The sequence below is a fragment of the Amyelois transitella genome, chromosome 3 (genome assembly GCF_032362555.1).
Source record: "Amyelois transitella isolate CPQ chromosome 3, ilAmyTran1.1, whole genome shotgun sequence".
Classification (NCBI taxonomy): Eukaryota; Metazoa; Arthropoda; class Insecta; order Lepidoptera; family Pyralidae; genus Amyelois; species Amyelois transitella.
The window spans coordinates 6,226,814-6,251,528 of NC_083506.1; the positions used below are offsets into that span (position 1 = coordinate 6,226,814).

General features: G+C 34.3%; 3 protein-coding genes across 7 annotated transcripts; 2 read left to right on the plus strand and 1 right to left on the minus strand.

The window, feature by feature from the left end:
* The first annotated feature begins 6,029 nt into the window (after positions 1 to 6,029).
* Positions 6,030 to 9,062, plus strand: LOC106135449 (regulator of microtubule dynamics protein 1-like). Of its 2 annotated transcripts, XM_060951155.1 has the most exons (5): positions 6,030 to 6,121; positions 6,207 to 6,260; positions 6,708 to 6,893; positions 7,162 to 7,413; positions 7,923 to 9,062. In XM_060951155.1, exons 3-5 carry the CDS (start codon positions 6,735 to 6,737, stop codon positions 8,271 to 8,273), a joined length of 762 nt encoding a protein of 253 aa, XP_060807138.1. In that variant the 5' UTR covers positions 6,030 to 6,121; positions 6,207 to 6,260; positions 6,708 to 6,734; the 3' UTR covers positions 8,274 to 9,062. The 2 variants fall into 2 exon arrangements, with proteins under 2 accessions (XP_060807138.1, XP_013191195.2); XM_013335741.2 differs by having other exon boundaries at positions 6,037 to 6,260.
* A 784-nt stretch (positions 9,063 to 9,846) lies between these two features.
* LOC106135508 (uncharacterized) lies at positions 9,847 to 13,507 on the plus strand. Its single transcript, XM_013335833.2, has 3 exons — positions 9,847 to 10,171; positions 11,925 to 12,747; positions 13,280 to 13,507. The coding sequence occupies exons 1-3, from the start codon at positions 10,062 to 10,064 to the stop codon at positions 13,505 to 13,507; spliced, it is 1,161 nt and encodes a 386-aa protein (XP_013191287.2). The 5' UTR covers positions 9,847 to 10,061.
* Positions 13,508 to 13,822: 315 nt separating this feature from the next.
* LOC106135509 (phospholipid scramblase 1) lies at positions 13,823 to 23,917 on the minus strand. 4 transcript variants are annotated; one of them, XM_013335835.2, is made up of 6 exons: positions 23,601 to 23,917; positions 21,946 to 22,268; positions 19,069 to 19,334; positions 18,424 to 18,648; positions 17,453 to 17,614; positions 13,823 to 15,171 (listed from the first exon to the last, which is right to left on the minus strand). In XM_013335835.2, the coding sequence occupies exons 2-6, from the start codon at positions 22,253 to 22,255 to the stop codon at positions 15,112 to 15,114; spliced, it is 1,023 nt and encodes a 340-aa protein (XP_013191289.2). In that variant the 5' UTR covers positions 22,256 to 22,268; positions 23,601 to 23,917; the 3' UTR covers positions 13,823 to 15,111. The 4 variants fall into 4 exon arrangements, with proteins under 4 accessions (XP_013191289.2, XP_060805419.1, XP_060805426.1 ...); XM_060949436.1 differs by lacking the exon at positions 23,601 to 23,917 and adding an exon at positions 23,377 to 23,542; XM_060949443.1 differs by lacking the exons at positions 21,946 to 22,268; positions 23,601 to 23,917 and adding an exon at positions 19,968 to 20,406.
* Between the last annotated feature and the right edge of the window lie 798 nt (positions 23,918 to 24,715).

Consider the following 24,715-nt stretch of genomic DNA (forward strand, 5'->3'; position numbering starts at 1 on the left):
TATGCGTACCTACCTATGTATAATATTGTCAGTTTAAAAAAATAATAAAATAAATTATGAAGTCGTTAAAACGTTTGATGAATCTTGTAAACTAAGATAAAATTGGTTAAATAATAAAGTCTTACATGTTGTCAGAGATGACTCCAAGGCCTCCATTTTTACCATGAAAGTTCTTGATTATAAATAAAGTCCTGTTCTTTAGGCAACGCACGAATGACATATGCCCATCATTCGAAATAAATTAAGTACATTTTCTTCCTAACCACACTAAGCTAAATCCGAACTCTTAGTATCAGTAAATAAACAATCTATCGACCCGTTTAGCATCAAATATTGACAAGTAAAACAAAGTTGAGACGGGGCTGTGATGTGATACGGCACAGACGTATGACTTGATGTTTACGTGTATAATGAGCGCGTGGATTTGAGCACAGCGCTCGAGGCGGAGGTGGCTGCGCTGCGGCAGGCGGTGTGATCGCCCGTACGTGCGCGGCGACTAAGCTGCATGTACCGCGGCCAACTGCATACCAGCTATTTCAATACATGCAGGGAATTGCAACTTGGCAGATTCCGCGGCGGCATCGGAGCAGCGGCCATGGAACGCTACGCGCCCTCTAGGGTCAACCATATCCTTATATAGAAATATAGTAAACTAAGATAAGTATTACAAGTACGTTAATTAAAGTCCACGTCCTCAACATTAGTAAACAAACAAGCTAGGATTTCTTCGTTATACCAAATACATATTTTAAGCAAATTTTCGGTGTAATTAATAAAATGTATGGCTATGAATGTGTATGAAGCGAAAGAAGTAGGTATGCAGAGATCGTGGCAAGTCATGTAGGCTCTCCCTTGCCCTCGGGAAAAAAGGAGTTATTTTAGGCACCTATATGTATTCAGCAAATTGTATATATCGGCCACTTTAAAAATTCGACCATTTTCAGAACAACTGGCACTGCTGTTGTAGCTCTCTGTCGTACTTGCTGAATATACATTTATTGGCGGCCTCCGTCGCAGACCCAATGTACCTAATCGTATTACGAAATCTTGATACATATTATTATTACTGTAATGTGCTCCTGTCGCCAATCGCGATCGGCAACGCGGTAGTGCGGGCCTTTTGATGTAATCAATCCTCAACATAATTTAAGATTGTTTCAGTGTTAAACACTGAATTGACATGAAATAAAAATACACCATATTCCCAATATGGTGTATTTTTATTTCATGAATAATTGTAATCCATTAGTTTTATATCTACACTAATATTATAAAGAGGAAAACTTTGTTTGTTTGGTTGTAATGAATAGGCTCGAAAACTACTGGACCGATTTTAAAAATTCTTTCACCATTCAAAGCTACATTATCCACGAGTAACATAGACTATATTTTATTTTGGAAAAACATAGGGTTCCGTAATAATATATAAAAATAATTTTAATAATTTGAGCATTTGAACTCAATCTGTCTGGTGGTAAGCAAGATGAGGCCTGAGGCCACGGGTGTACATGGCCTGCCTACGCCGCGTCGTCCCGATATTTGAATAGGGCAGAAGGAATTAAATTATGCAATACCAGTGCACACTCTCCGAGTGAATCGGCGTTGCTCAAGGCTGTGAAGTCGTCCGTCCGTAAACAGCTCCTCATCAACGAGTCTCCTGGCACGTCTGTCGATAGCATCCAGGGCTTTAAGCTGATACGGGGCGGAACCATCCCACAGGTGCGAACGGTACTCCATGCATGAGCGGACTTGAGCTGTGTAGAAGTTCAGCAATTGTTCTGGACTGAAGTAAAATACCGTCGGACCTTAGAGGATGCCCAGTTTTTTAAACTGGTTTTAGCCCTTGCCTTGATAAAGCTAGCAAAGTAAAGAACAGGCTCACTTTGAAAAGTAGGAGCCAAGTTAAGCAGGCTCTTTTATCGATATAATTTCTTCCATAGCATAGTCTCATCATAAATTCCTCAAACCAAATACCAAAATCCATTTCGTGGTCCATTCAAAAATCATCACCAAGGAAACGTAATTAGATATCAATTTGAATAAAAATCATGTTGTGCCAATAGTGTGCAGACAATGCGTAAATGTCATCAATATTTCTCAGTCTCAGTTGATTATTTTTGTCAGTACAAAGTCTGTCTGTTTGGTACCATAGTAATTATGGATTACACACAAAGTCAAGAAATATTCCTCTGGGACTTTTATCGACGCCATGGCAATAAGTTCTTGAATCACACAATTTTAACATTTATTATTTTTATGGTCTTGACCAATCTCAGGAACAATTGAAAAATTCTTTTTGCGTTGAATAGACATTTATTGAAAAAGGCTTTAGGCTATATATCATCAAAATTATTCATCCTTGAGGGCTTCAATGATGCCCAAAATAACTATTCCACATGGACAAAGTTGCGGGCACAGCTAGTTTATACCTAAGATTTTTCACCATTTGAATTTGAAATGCAAATGTTCTACACTGACAAAGTCACCGGTAAACAGCAAGTAATATAATAAATATTCTTCTTTATATGTGACTGTAGTATTCATTTCAGTAGCATTCACGACGTCACAGTGGTCATGTTCCGCGTGAGAGCTCTGTCTCCAGGATGAGGTTACACGCTCACTGAACACCTTACAATTTTGTACCACTACCACATAATACTCCATATTTCATTTGTATGTAATTAAAACTTGCCTAGCTCTTACTATAGTATATGAGATCTACTTTATTGAAAATTTGATAAAATGTTAATCATAATGGGTTTGGTACTGTTTAATAATTCTGAACAAAAGCAAGAGAAAGACAATATTAAATCAAAAAAGAAAGACCTTTAGTAACCAAGCAGCCTCTGCAACAGAGAAAATGGTGCAGGCCACCCTAGAAAAGTATCACAGTACTGTAACAGCATTACTTAAGATTGGTTGCAAGAAATAATAACATCAATATTCTACTTTAAATGTATAGTAGATACTATAAATGTTTAAGTATGTACTTATAAATTTTCTTTATTTCTAACTTTTGTTTAATAATTTTTACTATCCTGAAATTAACTAATATTATAAAAACAAAAGATGTGAGTAGCAATTTATGTAATTTGTTACTCTTAAGACCAAAATGTCTAAACTCTTTAGACCAAGGTTTAGATAAAACTTTACAGTATGTAATACAGAGTCTCTTTTGTAACTTTGATTGTTTATAAGATCTAATTTCAGGAATACAATACAATACCAATCAAGAAAATTATTTACCATTATCAAGGTTCATCATATGCAGGTGTAACATACAGGGTATGTGTAGGAACAATAGGGGAAACCATGTCAGGCCCTGCTAGTAAATTACAAATTTACAAAACAGCAAAAGCAGAATAGACAATGTTTCTCTTTCCACAAGTATAATAGGAGGACAAAAATACTCTTAGTGAATTAAATATTCCTAGGGTTGATACCTATTTAAATTGTCTCAAGATCAGCAATTTAAAAACATATTATTTAAATACTAGCTAGGGCCCATAAAGATGGGAAGGAGCTACAGGGGAAATTTTATAAAAAAAGTATCTCATGTTTTACATCAGTTATCCAAACCAAATCTTGGTAAGTAACTGTACTAAGCAGTTTAAGCAGTAAAAGTTTCAAAACAGACAGACAGATATTGAAATGTTTATCTAATAGCAAACCGTTAATAGCTATATATATATATAGATACTAGTTTATTTCTGCCAAGTTAGGTAATTTTTTTTATGGTGGTGTCCAATAAATAACATCATAAATATGTATAATCAAACCGGCAAAAACATTACATATTTCCGTTGAACATTTATGGTATAATGTAAATTTATATTAGAGATTAGAACCAATATCATAACAACTGCCTACAACTGGACTTCAAGTCTAACTAAGCAAGCCTTCAAATAAGTTTGCCGAAAAGGAGAAAAAATTGAATAGAAAAAGTGTACTGATGATAAAATAGCATCACAGCCAGAGTTCAAGAAGCTGTCGATCTTTTTTATAGGTATACAGTTGGCGCGAATTATTATTCTTTGTGAGGTCACCAAGAACGGCTGGTTTCTTAAAAAAGTAATAATTACCTGATCTCTGCATTTTTTTAAAAAAAACCACTGAAACGTTAGTCAAACTAAAAACATGTCTTTGAAACTCGAATTTATCACACTTCACCAAACTGTCAACAATTCTATCCGCCCTTGTACCTTGTGAAATTGATTTTTGAGCAGAGTTACCAGTATACGTTTATTAAGCTCCTACAAGCTAAGTGTCGGAGTGACAGACACACGCATATGAACGAGTTTTTCAAATTGAGTGTCAACCACAGATTTCAAAACTACAAGTGGTTAATTGAAGGTGTCAACCACGTAAAGTTTTAAAGATTTTTCTTTCTTTCTTTACCTAAATGATCTAAAGTCACCCATGAAGCTATGGATAGAGTACCCAGCCATGGACGTACCTAGCTATGCTCGAATTACTCAGCTCAGAAAAAACATTATAAAGAGGTATCTCCTGATCATGGACTAAATTCGAAAAAATAAATTGTATAAAATTACTTTCCAAGTTTCCAATGAGCAGATCAATAAATCCATGTTTTTAAATCTGTGATAAATCCCATGAATCATGAATATATCTTTGAATCTTCCCAAAGAATATCCTTATTCAAATTAGATATTTAAATCAAAAGTGGGCAACACTGTTGTGTACGTGAGTGAGTGCTGGCTGAGGGAGGTCTCACTCAAGCCCGTTGCCCGCTCCACACTTCTCTATTTAGTTTGTGATACTTCACACGAACGCGAGAAAACCATGATAACGCTTGAAAACGAAGAGAATAGGTACTTCTCGTGGTTTTCTCGTGTCGTTACAGATATTAATATAATCCGCCATTCTCGGGTGAGTGTGGACCGGGCTAGATAAAAATTAAGATCGCTCCACACTTACTCAAGTTGTTGTACGGTTTCTTTTCGTTATTGTGTATGATATTTTTACGAAGTATGATTTTATTATTTAGTTATCTTTCTGGAAATAAAAACTTTAAACTTTCGCGTTGTGTTGTTTTTTCAATGTCGTGTGGTTCCCAACACTTGAGAATAGATTTTTCAAAACTGTCCGCCCTGTCTACTTCACAAGGGATATAAACGTGATAATATTTATATTATATTTCCAGGCCGAACCAGTCCTTTAGAATAAAAGTTTAGACTAATAAAAATTATATAAAATCCATTCGTGAAGACGTTATCGTAACCAATGCCGTCTAGTTCCCAGTTACTTTAGGATTGGCCCACTACATGTATGTATGTATGAAAATCCACCATGCATGAAAACGAAGAGGTAAGTACGATATTGAAATACCTATTGACGACCGAAAAACAATGATATGCGCATAAGCTTGTCGCGAGAAGTAGGTATACTTAGAAGGCTGAGAGTCTGTACCCAAAGATCTTAGGTTGTCTCGCGAGAAGTCTCCTATGAGTGTGGAGCGCCCATTTGGATTATGTGATAAAAGAATATCTGTGGCCTAGGTATTTTATTTGTTTGTTTGTTTGTAAACTCTTTATTGCACATAAAAATAAATATAACAAAACCAGAACAGTCATTGAATATAAAAGAATATGTACAATGGCGGACTTATCCCAATCGGGATTTCTTCCAGTCAACCAAAATAAAAAGGAAAATCCATAGTCAAAGAGGCAGCGCAGATTAAAAGCATTAAGGTTATTTTTGTGAGGTATGACGATTCTTTTTTAAGAAAGGTCGATTTTAAATCGATCCGAAACATAAGAGGATGTACCAATTCACAAAGGATCGAGGTCGTCAGATCAAGTATGAAAGAAGGCATTTATTTTCAAAATGTATTTTTTACATGATAAAGTTAAAGCAATGCTTCATATTTAATCTTTAAAAAAAATCGAATGTCGATTTCAAGGGTGTAACATCGATTCCTTGACACGATTATGTCCTGCAAATCAAAAAAAAAATCGATCTTCTGGGCTTGAAATATCAATTCTTTGATTAATCGATCATAGATCCCATCCCTAGTTTGTGATTGTTGTTGTTGACGTTGTTTGTTTTTGTTGGCGTGTTGCGAGTGGAAAGAATTCACACAAAATTCATTCATATTTAGGTATTTTATTAAGTTTTGGAAATAAGTGCATTCAGAAAATACAATAATGTTAAATAAATTAAGATTATCATTAAGGCTGTTTCAGTCAATCATCGCTTGTCGACAATCATACCCACAAAGTTACAGAATACTTTCACAGGTAAGTTTTTGTTTGATTTTGATTGTTTTTTTGAATTCAAAGTTAAATGTAGTATTTTTCGTGCCGTTTAGTCTCTGGCATCAATACAAAAAGAATAGCACCACCATCTCTTTCGGCATGGGCTTATGAACTTGGGATTCTTTATGTATTCAAGCAAACTTTAATATAAAAATAAATGAATCTAGATTCTATCATTATGCTTAACAGTTAAACGTGGCTTATCAGTCTTTTTAAGACTGTTGTATCTGTCTACCCCACAAGGGATATAGACGTGATTGTATGTATGGAGTATTTTTTAGTTTAACCATTAGTGTGTGTAATGTGTGCAGAATATATTCATTATCCTTCTGGTGGTTACAGCAATGCCGGATGGTTGAAGTGCATGCTGTGGTGGAGGCCAATCTTATTTGCAGTTTTAGAAAAAAAAAAATGTTTTTTATTTTTCAGTTTCGGATAATTCAAAGAAAAACTTTCATGCTATCAGCATTAGCATTTCTATGGCCAGCAAAAAAATTGAGTGAGCAATCTGTAGAAAAGAAGGCCAACCAGATTCAAAGTATTGTTGAGACTTCTGATAATTTATTTGACAATGGTCATTTTGAAGAATGCTACCAGATACTTAAATCTTCCAGTGTATGTAATTTGTATATATAACAATCAAAATATATTAGGGTATAGAGTTGAAGTATCAGAAACTTCTACAATTAGGTATTGCATCTACATAGGTATGGTAACTTCTTCTTTGTTTTCCACATGTTAACCAGATTTATGTGTTATCAAGGCAATGATTGGCAAATAAACCAATGTAGGTGATGTAGTATGTTATTCCATGGGAATTAATAAAATCTTGCAATGTTGAACTGTCATTATTTGTAAAAAAAACTAAAATTTTATTTTACAGGAAAAAGACATAGAAATTTATTGGCGTATATGTCGTGTCATGTATAACATGTCAAAAGAAGTTAAATATGATGTGGAATACCGGAAACTCCTTGTAATGGATGCTTATAAATTAATTTCTGAACATCTTCAAGATAACTATGATCGTTATGAAGTACACAAGTGGTATGCTTTACTGTTAGATGCAAAAAGCGCCTATGAGGGCACCAAAGAAAGAATAAAGCAATTGGAAAATGTACGCAAACACATGGATGTTAGTAATTTTCTTTTACTTTTTTGAAACTTCTAATAAATTAATAAATCCATGCTAGCAGGGCATAGCATCTACAGCCTAAATCAAAAACTGTGTTTCTTGTGATTTGGTATGATTAGTACTTACTATTATGATAGCTGTTTACCGGTAGTGTAAAATAGTTCTATCAGTCAGTAACTTTAGAGATCCATAACATAACATATCACCGCCATAGATAATTTATTCTAAACTAGTTAAATAACTAGTTGCCTGCTTTCCATGGGTTCGTTCTCTATAATGGCTTTATATAAAGACCTAAGAAATTCAGGATAGTAGTCATAATTGGATCCTGGGCTTCTATTTGGAAAGAGTTGATGAAGAGATGAGAGATGTCTGGGTTTTTCCTAGATATGTCTTCCTGTAGAAGAGCCCCTGTTCCACATTTAACCTTAATCCTAGAGTGGGTGAGTGATCAAAAAGAATAAAAAGGGAGTAAAAATGTAGCTTATAATTCTTATTTGTTTTATTAGCTGGCTGTCACCTTAAATCCAACTGATGCGACCACATTACACATGCTGGGCGAATGGTGTTTCCAAGTTACAGAACTACCTTGGCATCAAAGAAAAATTGCAGAAGTTTTATTTGCATCTCCTCCATACTCAACATATGAGGATGCTCTTGAGTACTTTATGAGAGCAGAAACTGCTCAACCTAGATTTTACAGTTTAAATTTATTGAGACTTGGGACATGCTATTTGAAACTTAATAAAGAAGATCAAGCAAAATATTATTTAAAATTAGCAGCAAGCTATCCAGCGAAGTCTAATGATGACCATCGTGCCAATAAAGAAGCTAGTGAGCTGCTGAAAAAAATAAAATGACAGTTTTGCAGATAATTGTAAGGAGCCACGATCCGTCAAGTGAAAATGGGGATAACCATTTAACCATTGTTTCGATGATAGCAGAAAGTCCTAGAAAACTGCTCCAGTGAAATCTGCTTGCTTCCTAAATATATTTAAGTTTCCAGTGTACAATTTGATGTATTCCACTACTATTAATAGTAGGATATAAGTTATAATTTCAATAAATAGAAAACTTAATTAAAATGAACTCAAATTAAACTTAAGCTAAAACTACTTATAAAAAAGAAATAAGAAAAGATGATTACAAACTACAATTTAATTCACAAATTGTACAGACCTTGCATAGATCAACATGCGGGAGTGTGCCCAGAAGGCTGGCAGAACTGCCATTTTGAATAATAATAAATAATATTAAGAAGAGTATTTTTACATTTCGAAAATAGGCAGTTTTATGATTATGCATTTCTGAAAAGTTAGGCCACTTTTTATACAATGATTTACCTATTTTACCTGCTATTCTAATGTTGTATCTCTATCAATCGGTCAGATCGATTTAGTCATGTGAGAAAATTTTTGTTTATATGCCTTTAACTACCAATAAGCTAAATTGCTGCCATCCACGAAAATAAATTTGACCCACCGTAATGTTTAATTAAGACACCACTTAGGATAACAAAATTTAAGACACTGCTTAAGTCTTAATCAATGTTTTAGTTAAGACGTTCTTAATAGGCTAATTAGGAAATGTTTATGAATAAGGCTGTAAGTCTCTATGTTAATTTTAATGAAATATATTTTTAAAGTTTATACTGACAATCTTTCATTCACATTTAACCCCTTAAATCTTTTTGCAATGAAAAGTAGCCTATGTTCTTTTTCAGGGTCAACTCTATTTATGAACCAAATGTAATCAAATTCGTGATTAATGATTTTCATGAAAATTACAGACCGAGTTACTTTCGCATATAACAATTTTTTTTTACAGTTGAATCAAATATATACGTATATTGTAAGTAACAATCAATATTTTTTCCTCCTGACGTAAATCCTGGTTCCTACCCCCGTATTATGGCACGAGGACGTGTCGTAGTTGTGACCACTTCACCTTTGATACTTACTTTGGTGAAGGAAAGGATAACATGATAGGGTTTTATCATGGGGAATTCATTGACTTGAAATTCCAAAGGCCAACATTTCTATCTATAGCTGCTCAACAGAACGTTTACCCCATGGTTTACCATATGTTTAACAATGAAAAAAAATATCTGTCATTTGCTTGCTTGAAGAACCAAAGAAAATGTAATTACTACGTTTTATGGGAAGAACCATAAAAGTTTGAATTTGAACCCAGTTCTCTATCAGTAGAAAAAAAAACAAAAGTATCGATAGCTATTGCGATAGTATTGTTGGGTGTCAATAGTATTGACGGTACAACTGAGCTATCAACTGAGTAGCTGTTGTAACTGAGCTATCCATGACTTATTATAATGAAAGACCTATCGATACTATTGCTTTTACTCAACTATCGCTCGGCAACACTAGTTTGTTCAACAAATTTTGTTGTCACTTGTCACCTTGTCATTGTCAAGAGTCTTGCTTTGTTTGCTCGCCTTGTTTCCGTTACATTGGAATAATGGTAGAGAAACGGTTATTTATATGCGTGTGTGATTTATATGAAAGTAAATACTGATAATTCTTAATACATCCTCGAAATTTAGAGAAACATACCAGTGTCTGGGTTAAACCTTAGTAGATACCTACTTAGTTGTCTCTTGAGAGTTTAGTCCCTTGGTTCTTTTGTGAAATATGGATTTATTAAAAACAGAAGACCAGCTTAGTGATGAGGAGATTTTTATTGGTAAACTATCAATGAAAGAAATAAAGAGACGTGTTTTGTGGAATAAGCAACGTGAAACGTAAGTTAATGGCCCCTACATATGTACAATTGTTTCAGAAAATACCTATTTTTCAAGATTTTCCTCTTACCTATTTAAGATATTGAATCACGCTTGGGTCGGATACAAACTACTCATTGAATTAGTTACACACCTGCTGCAGGGCAATTTTGGAAAGATAATTGGGTAGACCCCATAAAGGATACTTCTACAATGGGCCATAGTTGATTTCATTTATTAATTTAATACATAATTTTAAAATACTAAATTCAATGTAGAAATCAAATTTATAGAAGTTCCAATTGTACTTTAAATACATTTGCCCATACATTTTTTGTGGCATTTTTGTTATACAACTGTTCCCGGGCTCAATCCCTGGTTTTGTGATGGAAAACAAAACATTTTCTGGTTTTCCCTAATTTAGGATGTTTATTTCATTTTTAAATAGGGTAATTGCGCTGGTTTGGCGTCCAGTTCTACTTTTCGTCCATTTCACTTTTAAACGCATATAAAAAGAATATAAACACACCTATGCACGCATGTTGCAACTTGTCACGATCCTTCATACTTAAGCAACAGTTCTAACAACCACAAAATCCAATTTGTCAAGTGAAAACTTCGAAAAAATTTAACTCAGTGGCCGGCATGTGTTCGTGTTGTGTAGACGTCATTGCCGATACAAAAAAAATAGCTGGTGCAGGAACACTCCGTGGTGGGTTTTATGACTATTTCACATAGATTGGGTAATATTTTGGCATGTAAGGATATTTAAGAGTATAACTAACATTATGTTCAGGTTATTTTACAATGTTTTTGTAGTAATCTTAGTAAAAGTTTGCGGACGAATACTGACATGCCTATTTTACCAATTATTTGGTATCCGTCCACGTGGACGGAAACTAAAACAGCAAGCTAAATATTTGGAATGTTCATTTTACTTTTTCAGACCTATAAAAAAATATGTGTTTTCTTTAGATATGAACTTTATTGGCTATTTGACAAGATATTTAGTTAACGTCCAATAATTTCTCAGTATTGCTTGTTTAAAAAAATGTTTAAATGGCATGGACGAAAACTAAACAGCAATTTTTTTTTGTATTAGTTTTCGTCCATAATAGTGTGGAATCTACTTCTAACACATTTTCTTGTTAATTCGTACAGGTTTTTCTAGTAGGTACTAAACTATGAAATTAATTGTTATAGATGGATTCGGGGAAATAAAAAAAGCAGGAAATTACTGCTGAAGAATAAATATTTTTGTTGATTAAATAAAAGATTATAAAGACAGTTTTTATTTAACATTGCATTTTTACTCTTTTTTACATACTGGACGGAAACTAGATCACACCAGGGCGAAAACCAAATTTTTTGGACGAAAACTAGTGAAATCTGCCATTTAACATTTAATTATTTATATAAAAAACAATGTAGTTATAATTAAAAGTTTCTTTATTTTTATCAAAAATAGACTATATGAGGTATTTAAACAAATATGAGCTATTTTAATTAGGATACTTTATCATATTATTTTTACGTCTGAAAGCTAGCAACTCCGCTAATTGGACGAAAACCAGCGCAATCACCCTATATAATATGCCATTGTTGGTATAGTACATATCTCTCAAACAAGTCTAGAACTTTGGGGGCTAGCTCAATCTTTGTGATTTGCCTGGTGGGTAGTATTTTTTTCCTAGCTCAAATAAAAGGAACTTCTTAAGTAATAAACTATTTCAGTATATATGAAATTAATATTGGAATTATTCCTTTTCTTTAGGTTCAAACAACCAGAAGAAAAAGAAGTAGATAGAAGTTTAAAAATAATTGAAACTCATTCTGCACCAGATATATTACATGCAGATTCAAAGACAATTGCAGTATCTCCACAGCTTAAAGCTTTGTCAAATCCATTGTTATCTCCACTTACCTCTTCAAATCCAGAATGTAACAGAGCTGTCAATGACAGCTTCCTAAAAATAGAGCAAATGGTGACAGATTTGTGCATTTCAACAGAAGAAAATACCAGTGTAACTTTAGATAATACTTTTGATGTTATTGATTACATATTAAAACATGGTGCAGCTCAGAATTATGAAAAAACATGTCTTAAAACAAATAACTGTGAACAAGAGACCCAAAAACATATTAATTGCATGGTGCCAGAAGTAACTGCTAATAATTTTGATCTACCTTCTACATCCAAGGACAACCAGAAAAAAGGAAATATATTAAAAACACCAACAAAAACTATTAAAAAAAATTATAACAAAAAGACTGATAATTTACCTACACCACCATCAAATATGAGAACTCCTGCTTTTAAAACTCCTGGTGACCCAGTATCAAATAGAAAGACTCCTCACAGTTCACTTAAAAAGCCCTTGACTAAATCAAATATTTACAAACATGTGGCCAGTCCTGTTGCATCTTATATAAACAAATGTCCTGTTGTTCCCCGATTGAAGGAAATACGCCCGTCTAAGCCGCTGCTGGGACATTCTTCTATACCCAAATTGAAAAGTAATCTGAGCAAACCTAATAATAAGGAAAATGTGAAATTACCTGCTGTTGCTTACAAAAGTGCAAAGAAAACAGAAGTTGTGAGTATTTAACTTTAACAATTTTTTATTAGGGATTTTAAATAATCTAGCATCTTTTACATTCTAGACATGGTTGCGCAATTTTTATATGGTAATAAATGGTATTTGCATACTGTTCATACTTGCATCAACCTTTTTGTTGGTTGTTTGGCATATTGTTTCATTTGATTCCTAATGGATGTGGATGAAGCGAAGGAAGTATGCAGAGATTGTGGCAAGTGGAAAGAGGTAGTCTCTGCCTACCCCTCCGTGAAAGAGGTGTGATTTTATGTATATATGTATGATCCCTAATCTACCTCATCATAAGGCACCATTCATCTTGGGGGATATAACTATTCTTTATGTAAGTTTAAGGTCCATGGTTAGTATTATATAGTTTACATAGTTTTTGCTAAACAATTCTTTACTCTGTGTATATTTTATACAAGTTTAGATATAGTTAGTCACAACATGGTCACCTAATTAAGTGTTGGTGATGTCACAAATACAGTTCATCATGTTTTTCCTAAATGTTATTTTATGTATTTTTCAGATTGAGATACCAGATGAAGAAAAATTGCCAAAAAGTCAATGGGCAAAGGAGGTAACATCATCTTTACCAAGACCAATGGTTATGAAACATGATCACAGGGAGATTAATTTGGCAAAGAGAATGTTACTAGCAAAACAAGAAAACAGCTTTGCTGATCTTTCATTAAGACAGGCTGATGTATCTGTATGTACTCAAAAAACAGCATTCAGTCGGCCAAAAAAGAACTAACTGAATATATATTTTAGGTTTCGTTCTTTTAATGCATTAAACTCCCATCAATACAAAAAAATATTTGAACAACTATATGAGAATTGATAAAACTCTGCCTTGCTATTAGATTTTATTTTTAAATTAGTGACACCATTATACACATTCATGTTGGCTGTTTAGATGTTATTTTGTCAGACAATGACCAAATATAATGTTGAAATTTGTCGTAGTTTCTATTGTTTTTATAAAACAACAAATACCATTTAGATATTTTTATTAAAAGTACATATAATTGGGTACAATTATATATATTTCTCTTACATGTATGAAATTAGGAAAAAATTACATATATGCTCTATTCTCAGTTTCCAATATTCCCAATTCCCAGGCCCTGTCTGTATATGGTTTCCTTACCAATAGTGATTGGAAAACAAATATTCATAATTATCTTATTAATATATACAATATTTAACACCAGTGTAAATATATTAATGGGTCTATTAAATAAGCATATTTAAAAAATAAAATTAAATAGACTAGATTATTGAGAGTAAAAAATAAAAACGTATGAGGCAATATTGTTTTAAATTTTAAAAACATGCTGTGGAAAGTAGTATTGTGGATACAGTTATGGATTAATGTATTCAGAACTTGTCTCATTTCAAATTTTTTGATTAAACAGTAACGCAACACATATTGCCCGTATTATATATTTATAAATGTTTACAATACTTTAACAATAAAGCTTCCTTGCATTTACAAATCTGAATTACATCTACATTATAAATGCGTTTGCAATAAATATAACAATCCTATTAGGAACAAATTGAAATTAACAATATAAATATGAAAATATTACATATATGTTTCTTGCTTTCTGACAACAAAGTTAATAATATCACCTAGCTCTATATATTTCGCACACGTTGGGAATAAATAATGGTGTTTCTCATCAACCACCATGAAATTGCAACCAATTCATACTTAGTTTTATAGGTTCGTTCGGAAAGTGTCTCAATATTTTTATTTTTTATAGGTAAGTAGTCTTTCTATATTTCGTGTTTGTTAAGTTTTGGTATGATCAAGAAGAACAAACGGTTTTTTAGAGTCTCGGCTGATTATAAACTTATTAACTAGCTTAAAAATACCTTAATTTTCTTAAAATATAAATATGAAAAAAATTTAGTTCAGTTGTATGGCAACTTAATAACCATACACCCAATAATGCTAAATCATGTAAAAGGCCTAAATCACGTGGCAAAAAATTAAAAAAAAATCCTTACAAATCAAAAAATATAAAAAAAACCTTAGTATATGAGTGGACAAAAGAGATTCTATACACAATCAACGCGTTTTGAATACAAATTCAAGGCACACAACTTAATTTTATATTAGAAGCATTAAGAGTATAAAATAGTGTTTAAAATTGTATAGCGCACTAAGTAAATATTTAAATCAAATAGGTAGATTAAATAAAATATACTTATTCCCTTCTTTACGTATGTCTTAAGATTTGAGCATAGTAATGGAGTTAATTGTAAATAACACTGTAATATTTTCAAAGCTTATTTAAGATATATTTTCGAGGGTATACGTCCAATATTTTTCACACTAAATAAGTCTTATAGAAGCCCCGGTCGATCCCTCTTCGTGTTTCCTGATTTTTCGAAGAACATGAAGTCCTGAAATAATTACAAATAATTTCGTGAGTCTGTATACGAGAAATACAATAATAAAGAATAATATTTAGATATAGGTACTATATCGAATTCCGAATATTGTGATTATAACTCTGATTAAGCCATAGTTGCTTTATATTTCATTAAACTCTTTAATTTCGATTGTGTCAGTGAAATAGTTCGACTGTAACTAGTTTTTTGCAAATTCCCAGTTGAGCTTTTCTATGTACTACTCTGTCAAGAAAGTAGCAGGAAAAGATCAATAATACACAAACTGTTTGTTATTCATCCAAATTTATTTTATCACCTTCAAAATATGCTCCTTTAGAAACGATACACTTACGCCAACGAATAATCCAATCATCAAAACATTTTTTAAACGCTGTTTCCGGAATTGAGGTCAGTTCTCGCCGCGAATTCTCTTTTATGTCTTCTACCGATTGAAAACGGGTGCCACGAAGTGGTAATTTGAGTTTAGGAAAAAAAAGTCGGCTGGAGCCATATCTGGTGAATATGGTGGTTGCTCGATGGTATTTGTTGAGTGTTTGGTTAAAAATTCGTTCACAATGATGGCCTTGTGCGAAGGTGCATTATCATGGTGCAAAATCCAAGAATTTTCTTTCCACAAATCTGGCCTTTTTCGTCGGATTTGCTCTCTTAAACGCCGCATAACACTCAAATAATATTCCTTATTTACCGTTTGACCTTCCGGCAAGAATTCCGAGTGCACAACACCGCGATAGTCAAAGAAAACAGTCAACATGACTTTGACTTTTGAACGACTTTGGCGTGGTTTTTTCGGTTTCGGTTCAGTTGGAAGGCGCCACTCCGAAGCTTGTTGACTAGTTTGCATGTCAAACTCGTAAACCCACGTCTCGTCACCAGTAACAATGCGTTTCATGAATGTTGGGTCGGAATTGACTCGTTCTAGCATGTCCTCAGCGACTCTCATGCGATTGAGTTTTTGAAAAAAATTCAGGTCTTTTGGGACTAGCCGAGCGGCAACATGTTTCATACCCAAATTATTAGTTAAAATGGTACGGATCGACTCGTGAGATACAGAAAGTTCGGTGGCTATCTCTCTCAAAGTTGAATGAGGATTTTCAGTCACTATTTCCTTCACTTTTGCGATGTTAACTTCAGTTGCAGACGTTGATGGCCTACCAGAGCGAGGCAAATCTTCCATCACATCTCGACCGCTTTTGAACGCTTTGTACCACTCATAAGCACGAGTTTTTGATAAAGTCGATTCACCGTAAGCCTTCTGTAACATTTTCAGTGACTCCGAACACGATATTCCATTGGCAATGCAAAATTTAAGACAAACTCTTTGTTCGATGTTTTTATCCATTATGAAATTAGCAATACACACTAGATATGATATAACTAAAAATAGCACTGTATTTAATGTAAACAACAGATGCAACTCAAACTCCGCGCCAAAATGGAAAACAGTTGTGCCAATCTAACAACAACAAAAAAAACAAAAATTTGAATTTGGAACCATAAATAAATAATCCATTCCCGATACTTTTCTGACTGAATGTATTTTTCCATTCCTTCGGTGTCGTTAGTTTTAAGTCCATTTGCACTGATCATTCCAGCAATAGAAAGGGTATGTTAAGATGGTTCGTTCATGTGGAGAGGATGAATGAAAGCAGGTTGACTAAGCAGATATACCTACAAGGAGAGTGTGGAGGGGAAGGTCGGAGTGGGATCATCCAAGTGCATCCAAGGGAGGTGGAATAGCCAAACATTAATTCTTCAAATAGCCACTGTACAGTTCCTAGTGTATTATATTTTGTGCTGTCACAAACAAGAAAGCGTTTGTTTCTCTAGCGATTCAAATCGGTCCACTAGCCTTTGAGTTTATTAGTTGAATTTTGTTTGTCATATTCCTTTAGATTTCTGGAACCCCAAAAATGGTCGAGGAACGAAAGCCTCCTTATAAAAAATTTTTTTAACTCCTGTTTATTCTTTAGGAAATAAAAACAGGGCAATCCATCTTGACACTTTGAGACTGTAGTATCGATTGGACTGTATGGTAATGGAACAAACACTTGTACGTAGTGAAAAAATAATGTGCATATGTATAATGTGCGATAGCTAATTAAAACATTGAAATCAAAATTATTGTAATTTCAATTAAAAGGTATATATATTGTATAATTAAAATAAGTTTAAGCACTGTAGCAAGCACATAAATAGGTAAGTATCAAACAAAAACGCGTATTCCGGGCCGAAATATCTTGCGCCGTGACTTCAGTGTTATAACGAAACTCACTATCAAAAAGCAGGCGCCGAGAAGCACCGCCTTCACTTTGACGTCCAGATCCATCGGAAACGAAATGCCAAATTTGTCGGCATCCGTGAAAGCCTCGCGTACCAAGCCTGACCACTGCTTAGTGATTTTCCCCACCTTAGTCTCGCCATCTTGGGAGTATACCTGTAATAAAGGTTTAATACATACATATTTCACGTCTATAACCCTTGCGGCGTAGATATAGAGCCAACAGTCTTGAGAAGACTGATTTTTGGCTGGAGCTTGAGATTCAAATCGTGACAATAGCCCATCGCCTATAAAAGTTTATAAGCCTATCCCTTAGTCGCCTTTTACGACAGCCATGGGAAAGAGAAGGAGTGGTCCTATTCTTTTATTGGAGCCGTGGAACCACACGGCACATGTAAAGGTTTAATAAGTTTTCTAAAAAGTGAACCGCATCCAACAAATACCTTTTGTTTGAAGTCAGTTAAATTTCTAAAACCAAAGTGGAACAAACACTTACACATACAGTTCAAACTGAGAACCACCTTTTCTTGAGAGTGAACCTATGTATCCAGACTGTACTGTAGTGTGACTTTTACTCGATCAAACAGTTGAGTACTGTAACGTGATGGCACTAATGCAATTCCATACAAATTTCACGTTTACTTGCTCGACGCGTTTGATCGAGTAAAATTCGCACTAACCTTTCACGTCAGAAGTAAGTACCCTGAGGTAAGTAACCAAAGGGACTGCGTGGTGAATTTAGTTAAAACGAAAACTGTTGGCGGAATCGTAGCAAGTGGAAATATGTAGTCTCTGCTCTGCCTACCCCTACGGGAATAAGGCGTGATTTTATGATGTAGTTCAATAGAGGCATTTCTATAACTCATTATGAAATTGACGTTATAAGTCAAACGTTACACCAGTTTTTCGTATGTTCCTTTTGTATTATGCTCTTGCTGGAATCAAAACGTGAAATGTGTACTCACATGAAACTCTACATCTCCACACATTGAGAAAGTGCAACATGGGCCTTTGATTCTCAGTACCGCATCCCCTGCGGCGTTTTTAACGGAGAAACATGGTTTGCAGATAGACCAGTCTTGCTCAATAGAGCCGATCACTGTGCCAGGTGGGGCCGTTACTTCTATGCTCTGCAGCCAGCAGGGGCACAGGCAGCTGTCGCAGGCTAGGGGGCGATGAAGATGAATCACCTGAAAGCAGATATTTAATTGTAAGACTAAATTTAACACTGCAGCTTTGACTGTGCATTACATTTATAAAAGTAGTTTTACAGAGCAAGCAACTGTCCATGTCATTACATATCATTCAATTTTTTTTTAAATAAGAAAAACACTTCAATTCAACATGGAAATACTGACATTACAGCACAAATGAAACGAAATGTTACAAAGGCGGATTCTATCGCTGGAGCAATCTCTTCCAGTCAATCTTAACCACTGGAAGAGATTGAGAACCAAACAGAAGAATGAAATGAGATAACGAAATTGTCTGTTTCAATTAATAAAAAACCGGCCAAGTGCGAGTCGTACACGCAGCGCTGGGTGCCATTTAGTGATTTGATAAAATAATCCATTATATGTATAATGTAAATAATATAGGTACCTACTTACCTCATTTTGAAAGTTATCATAAACTTTCATATCAAAAGGTCGGTTAGGTCCGCAGCAGTTTCTGGTGCAGCAATCGTTATCTTCCACTGCGTAGTAAACGTTTTGTCCCACACTGTTCATGATCATGTACTTGTTGTTGGTTTCGAAGCCCACAAACGCTTCTAGCAGTTCGACTTTTTGATGGATCAGTAGGCGATCAATCATAGACAAGTATTCCAAACCGGGAGGACAGTTGCTGAGACCTTGCGGAATAGTCATCCAACCACCTGAAAAAAAAACATGGGCATTATAGTTCCTAACAAATGCAGATACCCAACATACAGATACAATACATAAATGATGCGAGATAGGTTGACTGGTAGCGAAGAAAAAAATTAAATATGCGCCAACTGCTACCGTGCAGATTGTAGTAGTTGATCAAGGGCAAATCTTTTTAATTTGGGATTTATCTTTTACGCGATGGGATAGTCTTGCAACTTGTTACTATGTCTGAATCTCAATTCTATTATTAAACTATTTAGCCAAACGTCTTAACTTTTAATTATCTATGTTCACCGTTTGGTACCTAGGTGATTGAGCGGTGCTCGGTGGACGTCAGGAATTCCATAAAAAGTAGTGAAAACACAAAAAAAAAAACACCACAAAATCTGACAACCATAATGTGAGTGTCAAACAAACATATCACTTCTTTATCCTTTTCTACTGTTGGCGACACTTAAATATTATATAAAAAGTACGAACAGAAGAATGAATAATTATACTTACTTGTGCCTGTGCAATTAAGATAGAATTAGATAAAAACTAATAAATTTTAGCAGAACAAAGGAAAACAAAACATATAGCACAATAATTAAACAGCCTCCACCAAGCTATATGTATTGACAACAAATAATTTCAACCTTTTTTCTTCATCAGTTAAAAATTTTTCATAGCCATTGTGACGGGATCTCGATAATTTTTCATAAATACGGTTAATTGTTCTTGTAACGCTAGCTACACTTAAAGTTTCAAAATAGACAGTCTTATCTTTGGAATAAATATGGTTAAATTTCTTTGACATATAGTTTTTAAAATTTAACCATTTTGGCTTCTTAACACTCTTTACTTCTTTGTCAAATATTTCAAAATGATTTCCCGATACACTGTCCCGCATTGTCTCTTAAATATGTTTATTGCTGGTTCGGTCCTCTCCGATTGAAAGCAAATGGAGTAAGCAATAAACTACCTATCACGCTAAGAATAATTCCACTTCGCGTTATCTGGAAATTAACGATTTATAGGGCTGATATTTTTGGTTTACTTATAACAAATTGGTGGCAGATAGATGAGTGAATATTAAATAAGTCTAGTTAATCCACACAAACAATAAAACGAATACACTAAAAAAATACTGGACTGATTTTCACGAAATTCGACACAGATATAGAACAGACCTTCGGGAGTAACATAGGAATACGTTTTTTCTGGAATTTTCCATAGGAGCGAAACCCCGCGCCAAAGTTAGTAATTTAAAATCTACTGCTAAGCATTGTCTAGCAATGTCAAACCTTTGGGACATCAGCACAAAATCTCGTTAGGATATTATGTTATAATGAATGAATTTCGTTTACTTTTTTGATTTTTAAATATTTAATAAAATACACCTTAGAAAATCTAGTCGGTCGCAGGTCGAACTCATTACACATTTTTTGCCTAATGACTCAGTAACATGACATAATCGGCAAATTAATTAAATTAGTACTAGCACGTATGAATTGCTAGCAACACTATAAATGTACCTATGTGCCGTGTGGTTCTCAGCACTAATACAAAAAAGAATAGGTCCACTCCATCTCTTTCCCGTGGATGTCGTAAAAGGCGACTAAGGCATAGGCTTATAAACTTGGGATTCTTTTTTTTAGGCGATGGGCTAGCATCCTGTCACTATTTGAATCTCCATCTATTATTTATTAAGCCAAACAGCTGAAGGTGGCCTAACAGTCTTTTTAAGGCTGTTTGTTGGCTCTGTCTACCCCGCAAGGGATATAGACGTGAGTATATGTATGTATGCACTATAAATATTAAGTGTACAACCCTGTTCTATATTATAAGTTAGGTACCTATTGTGTATGTGTACAGAGGGTAAACATCTTTATCTTTTAGATGCCATTAACACGTATTATGTGCATAGATGTACGAGAGGACACATACCTAAAAGATATCAAATGCAACTACTTACTTATCTACATTATATTACCCAAGTACTTAGTGTAAATATCTAGTATTTACACTAAGTACAGCCGTAAGAGACATCTAGAAAAAATCTATTCACTACCTTTATATACTTATTTTCATCGTATGCCATACCAGCAACTACATTCTCGCTGTATCCCAAAGGTGATCTGGTGGAAAGCGCATTAGCATTATTTGAAACCTTTTAAAAACCGTTTCAAGATTGTGTGCAATAATTTAAATAAAAGATTCTTCAAGCTGTACCAGCTTGTGCTTACTGTTCGACAAGCAGCACATGACCTTGACTTCCTTCACCTGCTATCCATCCATACCAATATTATAAACGCGAAATTGAGATTGTTTGTAAACTCTACACTGTTAAACAGTCTGCAAATAATGTTGCCATACACGTGGAGGACGAAGAAGGACAAAGGCTACCTTTTATCCCGTAAAAACTTTACCGCTTCCGCGAGATTTGAGAAATTAAACTATTCTTTTTCTATAAATTCGCGCTGGCGAAGCTGCAGGTTGAAGCTAGTAAATGTATAAAAAAATAAAATAGGACGGATGTTGAAGAATAGAGGCGTGAGTTATAAATATGTAAAAACAGAGTGGTGAGACTATATCCAGGACCAAAGCCAGAAGGAAGAAGTATTTTATACAAACCTGGAGCTGCTGCCGGCTGATGGACAACAGGAGCTGGATATCCTTGTTGTGGATGTGGATAACCCTGTGGTTGTGCATGAAAACCAGGTTGTGGGTAGCCTGGTGCAAATCCCGGTTGAAAGCCTGCTTGGAAACCCGGCTGGAATCCTGGTTGCATGCCTGGTTGAACTACATGCGGCATAGGACCTGGTGGAGGCCCAGGATAACCAGGCGGATTTAATGGATAGCTCTCTTCCTTAGCACCCTCTTGAGGTGGAGCATACCCTTGACTTGGTGGAAAGTTTGGAGCATATGGTGCTGATTTGGACATCTTGATAGTATTACTGTGGAAAAATATTATATAAAAGTAGAAAGTAGTTAAGAGTGTTTGTGTTAAACTTTATGGCGTTCAATAGAAACGGATGACCCTTTTCTGAATGTAATGAGTACATTATATGAGTGCTAACAGGATGCGATTACGATGAGGGGATGATGGGGATAGTGAGTAAACCTACAAATTCAGGCAACTGTATGTGAACCACGATTCAAAGGTAAGGTTCCCCTGCACAGATTGCAGAGGTCAGATGAGTGTAGTTTCAGATTTGATTGCATTTGAACCTGATCAAATGCAGAGCAGGATTAATGCCAGGAGGAAGAAGAAGATGAAGAAATACCTGCATGGCGTTGCAATTTTCAAACAAGACAAATTTACTTTAATTTACATAATCCATGTGGTGACATCTTAAATGTCACATCACATCAATTTATCACAGCGAAGAAAGTGACATACATAGCCATACACAGACAAGATTGAAGCATTCACCATTTAATGTAGACTTATTTATGTGTTATCCTTCTTTACAGGTAATTTAAAAAAAAAAATTTTTTTCTAAAATACCTCAATAATTTAAATGCTGTGAAGGCAGTAAAATTTCTACCTATTAATCCATTCAGTGAATAACAATATCTGGTGGTTAAAACAATATAGGGAAGGTTTAACATGTTAGTGTTATTTTTAATAGAATAGCAATCAATCTGAGCATGTCATGATTTAAGGCTGGATTAGTGATCAATCAATCAAAAACAAAGGACATAAAGAATAGCATAAAACTTAAGATAAAAATGGATGCTCAGAAAGTGTTCAGATATATTCCTGAGGCCAAGCATGCTTAAATAACAGACAGGATATAGAAATCTGACATATTGTGCACAAACACTAGTTTTTTTATAGTATTGCCTTAATATGACAATTTTAGATATCCTTTTAACCTAAGAGCTTAAGCTCTTTGTTAATTGAGAGCTTATAACCTATTTATTGTTTACAAAATTATTAATAGTGCTAAAAGTTAACAAATTTATATGACCAATGATTCACAAAGATGATTCAGCTCTAACCTTTTAAAGGTCGATCCTTAATTAATTATGATACTGGTTAAATTTAGTAATACTTACACATAGGAAGATATGCCACTGTCTGTCTTTTTTGGCACTCATAGTAGGTAGATTTCTGCAGATAGAAAATAGACCACAAGGCATCGGTCTCGGTCACCGTTTACATTAAAATGTATGGGAAGCAAAGCGCGGCGAGATTAAATTATTGTTGATTCGGGATTTCCCGGTACCTAAGTACCCAAAGTTCGGATCAAATGAAGTGTAATAGTAGGCAATATACTTACACGTGCAATGTGCAGATCCGATCACTGTGGAGTGGATTCAAGATATTTTCTTCTCTTCGAGATTTCTGTTGTGTGTACTATAAATGGAATATCCTGATGGGAAAACATGGACTATGAATGTATAGGATTTTATACGTGTATTTAGATAATTTATTGAAACGAATATGCAGTTGAACAAAATGAGATTCTGTCTATCTTTAATAATTGTAGTTTAAGAATAGATCAACGTGAGTTGCTTTTGCTTGTTCTTCTTTGGTTTAGAAAATTAAAATTATAGCACAACCACGGTCAAGGAATACAACCAACTTCAAACACAACACAAGTATTTGTTTTTGATCATGATGTCAATCAATGTCAAAAACAAAACAATGACTTTGACATGCGTATGAAATCGAATGACGTGCGATTTCTGAACTGGAAAACAGGAAAATAGAATTTGTATGTTGGTATTATGATTTAAAAAAGTAATGATTTCCGGTACGGTGCTGCCAGCACGAATTGCCAATACATTAAAATGGGGAAATCATGTCAAAATATACAAATGATGACAAACTAAAACTACTTTAAAAAAAGATGATTTACAAACTATTATTAAATTTACAAATTGTACAGTCCCTGAATAGCATCAAACTGTGTGCTCAGAAGGCTGGCATCATTGCAATTTCAAGGCAATTCTGATTATCTGAGCTAGATAGTTTTCAGCTCTCCGTTCACTAGATACCTCAATCAGCTTTTTCGACCAATGTTGGAATAGTCAATGGGCAGAGTTTCTTAAAAGGTAGACAAGCGAAATCTACTAGTTTGGCTTCGTTGCCTTGTGAGTAGGCAGTTTCGTTTTTAATAGGTTCAATTCTTGAAAAGAACTAGCCCTACTGATTTATCTATTCTGTACTTTTAGGTACCTACCAATATAATATGCCAAAGAAAGTGAAAGCTTTGATGATTACTCACCTATTAAGGCACTGCAAGAAGAAATAAATAAAATAAATAAATAAATATATACGGGACAAATTACACAGATTGAGTTAGCCTCGAAGTAAGTTCGAAACTTGTGTTACGAGATACTAACTCAACGATACTATATTAATTATTAATTTTATAATAAATACTTATAT

What these genes read in the sequence shown, in the direction of transcription:
- LOC106135449 (XM_013335741.2), top strand. Translation starts at nt 6,168, where the DNA reads ATGTTAAATAAATTAAGATTATCATTAAGGCTGTTTCAGTCAATCATC. An exon ending in AGATACTTAAATCTTCCAGT is followed by an intron (nt 6,894 to 7,161) that starts GTATGTAATTTG and finishes TTTATTTTACAG; the next exon opens with GAAAAAGACATAGAAATTTA. An exon ending in ATGTACGCAAACACATGGAT is followed by an intron (nt 7,414 to 7,922) that starts GTTAGTAATTTT and finishes TTGTTTTATTAG; the next exon opens with CTGGCTGTCACCTTAAATCC.
- LOC106135509 (XM_013335835.2), bottom strand. Translation starts at nt 22,255, where the DNA reads ATGTCCAAATCAGCACCATATGCTCCAAACTTTCCACCAAGTCAAGGG. An exon ending in GTGGAGATGTAGAGTTTCAT is followed by an intron (nt 17,615 to 18,423) that starts GTGAGTACACAT and finishes CCTTTATTACAG; the next exon opens with GTATACTCCCAAGATGGCGA. An exon ending in TCGGCGCCTGCTTTTTGATA is followed by an intron (nt 15,172 to 17,452) that starts GTGAGTTTCGTT and finishes TAATTATTTCAG; the next exon opens with GACTTCATGTTCTTCGAAAA.
- LOC106135508 (XM_013335833.2), top strand. Translation starts at nt 10,062, where the DNA reads ATGGATTTATTAAAAACAGAAGACCAGCTTAGTGATGAGGAGATTTTT. An exon ending in TGGAATAAGCAACGTGAAAC is followed by an intron (nt 10,172 to 11,924) that starts GTAAGTTAATGG and finishes CCTTTTCTTTAG; the next exon opens with GTTCAAACAACCAGAAGAAA. An exon ending in GTGCAAAGAAAACAGAAGTT is followed by an intron (nt 12,748 to 13,279) that starts GTGAGTATTTAA and finishes TGTATTTTTCAG; the next exon opens with ATTGAGATACCAGATGAAGA.